Source organism: Sycon ciliatum, chromosome 9 (genome assembly GCF_964019385.1).
Source record: "Sycon ciliatum chromosome 9, ocSycCili1.1, whole genome shotgun sequence".
In the NCBI taxonomy this organism is placed as follows: Eukaryota; Metazoa; Porifera; class Calcarea; order Leucosolenida; family Sycettidae; genus Sycon; species Sycon ciliatum.
This window is the reverse complement of record NC_088651.1, coordinates 4,133,968-4,137,864: the sequence shown is the minus strand read 5'-3', so window position 1 is coordinate 4,137,864 and position 3,897 is coordinate 4,133,968. Positions and strand designations below refer to the sequence as shown.

At 46.3% G+C, this 3,897-nt stretch overlaps 1 protein-coding gene across 1 annotated transcript; it reads right to left on the bottom strand.

Moving 5' to 3' along the window:
• Positions 1 to 1,202: 1,202 nt before the first annotated feature.
• LOC135825128 (ribosomal protein S6 kinase alpha-6-like) lies at positions 1,203 to 2,465 on the bottom strand. Its single transcript, XM_065337862.1, has one exon. It carries the CDS (start codon positions 2,463 to 2,465, stop codon positions 1,203 to 1,205), a length of 1,263 nt encoding a protein of 420 aa, XP_065193934.1.
• Between the last annotated feature and the right edge of the window lie 1,432 nt (positions 2,466 to 3,897).

Below are 3,897 nucleotides of genomic sequence, written 5' to 3'. Positions count from 1 at the left end.
GCTAAAATGTGAACTCAGGGGTCGGATTTCAGTTGCAAGCGGTGTATTTTTTAGCTATTCGCGCTAACTCGTCACTATTCACTCCGTACTGAATCGATTGGTAGGACCAAGGCGAAGAAGACAGAGTTCGTTGTATTCGTCCAGATTGAACTTCAGTTAGCGGTAATACCGTACATACCCAGTAGCAGGTCCTACATGTATCTAAATTCTGGACGAAATACACGAATGTGTGTTCGCTGTTGATGGTTATGGTTAGGCCCTCTATATGCTTCGTTTTTACTTACATTCTAGGTCCTCAGTGTTTGTTTGTTCGAACTGATAGAAACATCTTTGCAATACAAAACATGTGCCCGATAATCGTATTGCAATGCCGTTTCTATCAGTTCGAATAACACTGAGAACCTAAGTAAAAACAAAACATAGCGAGTGCTCCTGGGCTTTGAAGCCATTTTGTATTATTTGCTAACTTTGCATTACAGCAAAAAAGAGGACTAAAACAATTTTCGTGCACTGGTAAAAAAAACTGGTACAAGCCAGTGCTGTGCGTAAAGAAGAAAAAAATGTTTCACCCTCCAACTGATAAGGTGTGATTGTGGCGCTTTGATTGTCCTCCGCACATACATTCGTCCCCTCTGGTCTTGGCTTTTTGCTGATGCTGAGATGTGATTCCCAAATTCATGCTGCCGGCTGGTGAAACATTCCCACTATATACATGTGTATGTAGTTCAAAGCTTTGTGTGGTATAATATTATCACCCTTTGCTTCGCCTTTTTCACTTTTATGTCATTTTTGTCCATATATGAGTAGCTTCAAGCAGTCTAGTCCCCGATCCATTGTTAGGTAGATTCATTGATAACCATAAAACAAGAACACAATTCTGAAGAAATCCTTCACGTGTTTCTCCTTGTGTGGCGTACAACCATCGTTTCACATTTTACTCATGCATGACGACAAATAGGAAATGATTTCAGCGAAATTAGTCCTCCTTGTTGCTATATCACGGCAGCTGTGTCCGAAACGTTAGCTCGAGCATTCATCGTGTTATTTTTCCCGCATAAGAGGCTTTTTAGTTTTCACCGTGTATTAAATCTTTTGTCCACAGAGAGACGGTATTCCGGCACACAATGCTTCATTTCCTAGACAATTTATTGAAAAATAATTAGCGGTTGACTGTTCTGTAAGCAGAAAAGTTGGTTTTTAGCTCATGACTCCAGCTCCTCATTAATCTTCAGAACTACTTGCCACGGGCTGATTCGCTCAACAGGGTTAATGCGAAGAAGGTGGCTGACCAGGACGTTACCGAAGGGACAGAGGTCGTTGTATTCCTCCCCCAGGAATCTCAGCTGTGTACCATAGCTGCTAAGCTTACTTTCACTTTTGGCGAAAAACGCGTAATTGGGATCGCTGTTGGAGGCTTTGGGCCATGGCGGCTTGTCGCATCGCGTGAGAACGTGCAGGACCGTGATGCCGAAGGCCCACATGTCGAACGAAGGCACGAGGGGTACGCGTGCTCTTGATGCAGCGTTTACGATCTCTGGGCCGGTGTACTTCCAAGTATTGCCAAACCCATGTCCTGCTAGTACAAGTTTTCCGGTGGCCTTTGCCGAACCAAAGTCGATGAGTTTGGCGCGCAGGGTGCGTCCATCGCCTCCGTCCTCTACTCGTTTCACTCCAACATTGCCCAGCTTGATATCGGAATGGACAATACCGCGTCTGTGAATGTAGTCGAGTCCTTTCGCCACATCTTGACACAGCACGAGGCGATCTTCGTATCCAATCTCGGTCATGGCTTTTCCGAGGTCTCCACGGTCGAAGTACTCTATCTCGGTGCACATTACCCCGGCACTGGGAATATCGTACATGACCTGTAGAGTGCTGGCGATGAACGGGCACGCGTCTTTGGCCAGGAACATATGCGTGGTGAGCTCACCCATGAGCTGCTGCCATCGAATTCTCCTCCTCACAGCGCCTTCCTCATACTTGAACATCTTGAGCGCATGGATGCTGCCACTGGTAGTGCTCTGAAGTGGACAGACCTTGGTGCGGTCACTCTCGAAGATGGTGATGCCGACGTCCGGGATATCGCTGAGCGTGGTCACCTGAACGCTGTCCTGTAGCCTCCCGATTGTGGATGCAAGCTTGGAGGCATCAGGGCCCGTGAACCGACCCTTCCAAGCGGGAACTTTCGGGCGAGACGGCGGCTTACTTGGTGTCGCCGCTACTTTCATTCTAACAGAGTGCTCCTCCCCTGTTGACGAAGAGCGCTCATCGTCTGCCAAATCGCTTTCCAGCGCCTTCCTCATGCTTGAACATCTTGAGCGCATAGATGCTGCCACTGTTAGTGTTCTGAAGTGGACGCGCGATGCTGCTTCCGCAACTACCGGCGCTGCTGCCGTCGCAAAAGGCGTTGCAGTTTCAGCTGGAACACGGAGACTCTCCGATGGCGAAGAAGAGGAATCCGCCATGTCGGCTTCTGGAAAATAAAACTGAATAGAAATTAAACCTGCCACATGAACGCAGTGAAAGACTTAAAATCATTCCGATCAGAACCACGGGAGTGGAGCTAGCGCAAGCTTTAGAATTTAAGCGCTTTCTGAGCACGTCCACTGTCCTGTATTTTCAGCCGGTGTGTATTGCTACTTGTACGTACCACTGTACACTCTGTTCTACCATACCACACCGTGTTCCCAGGACGCGTTCTTTACGTTAAGTCTCGTGTATATGCTCTGTGTAGCGGTGCCCCCTATACTACGAGACCTATGCAGACAAAACACGTCATCTGGACTGAAGTTGAAAAGCAAAGGAGCGAGAGGGCTTGAACACCTAGAGTCTTCCATATGCTTTGCTGTTACCTAGGTTACACAAGAGGGGGAGCGCATTTTGTTTCTCTCCTTTTTCCGACATCACCGTTTATACTTCGCAGTTGTTGTTGTTGTTGTTGTAGAAGTTTATTTAACGTCGCACCACAAACAGGCGATTTCGCCTCCTTTGATACATGTGGACGACAGAAGGAATGAGAGAGAGGGGGGGACAGAAGTATGGAGAGAGGAAGGGTAGAGATAAATAAGCAATCAACCTCAGGGCTACACCAAAGCAAAAACGGAATGGGAACATACTATATACAAAATAGCTTCATACATATATTGCAAAACACGTTTAGCAGTATCCTCTTGACGTGCACTATATGTTTGTTTCCCCGCATGTCCTTTTGTATTGAGACGGCTTTCCCTGGAGAGTGTCTCATGAAATTCGATTAGGAACAATTTGATGTATATTCAGTCTATTCTTAGTATGTCAACAAGAACTACACGAGTCACAGAGTACCACGCGTCTGGATTGTTGTAACTAAAAGTTTCATGCCAGATGGCAATCTTCAGACAACTGATCTCAGCAAGAACTATGTATGTATTTTTGAAAAGGCGGCGATGTGACAACAGTTTCAAGATTCCAATAAACAGCCCCAACTAAAGCGTCTTTTCACGATGGCTTTATTGAGTTTTCACGAACAAATTCTGGAGAAAGTAGTGATAATAATAATAATAATGACAGTTTGCATATCACTCATTACATAAGGTCAACGCACCTGATCTGTTAACAATTTCAAGCCAAGCAGCTCTATCAGAAGCAGATTGCACAGCATCCTGAAGCGACAGATTAATGCATTGTAAGTCTTTCTTGACAACGTCGATCCATCTCAGACGTGGTCGTCCTCGGGGTCGTCGTATGTCTGTTGTGTTGATTGACATTAGGAGGGCTTGGGAAGAGGACGATTCTTCGCCTTCCCTCACTACATGGCCGAACCACAGCAGTCTCCGTTGCCTGCAGACTTGGGATAGTGGGGTCTGCTCGGTTCTGGCATACCAAGAGTAGTGATGGACAAAGAAAAAACTATGATGG

Coding starts and splice junctions, on each gene's coding strand:
- LOC135825128 (XM_065337862.1), bottom strand. CDS start 2,465: ATGGCGGATTCCTCTTCTTCGCCATCGGAGAGTCTCCGTGTTCCAGCT.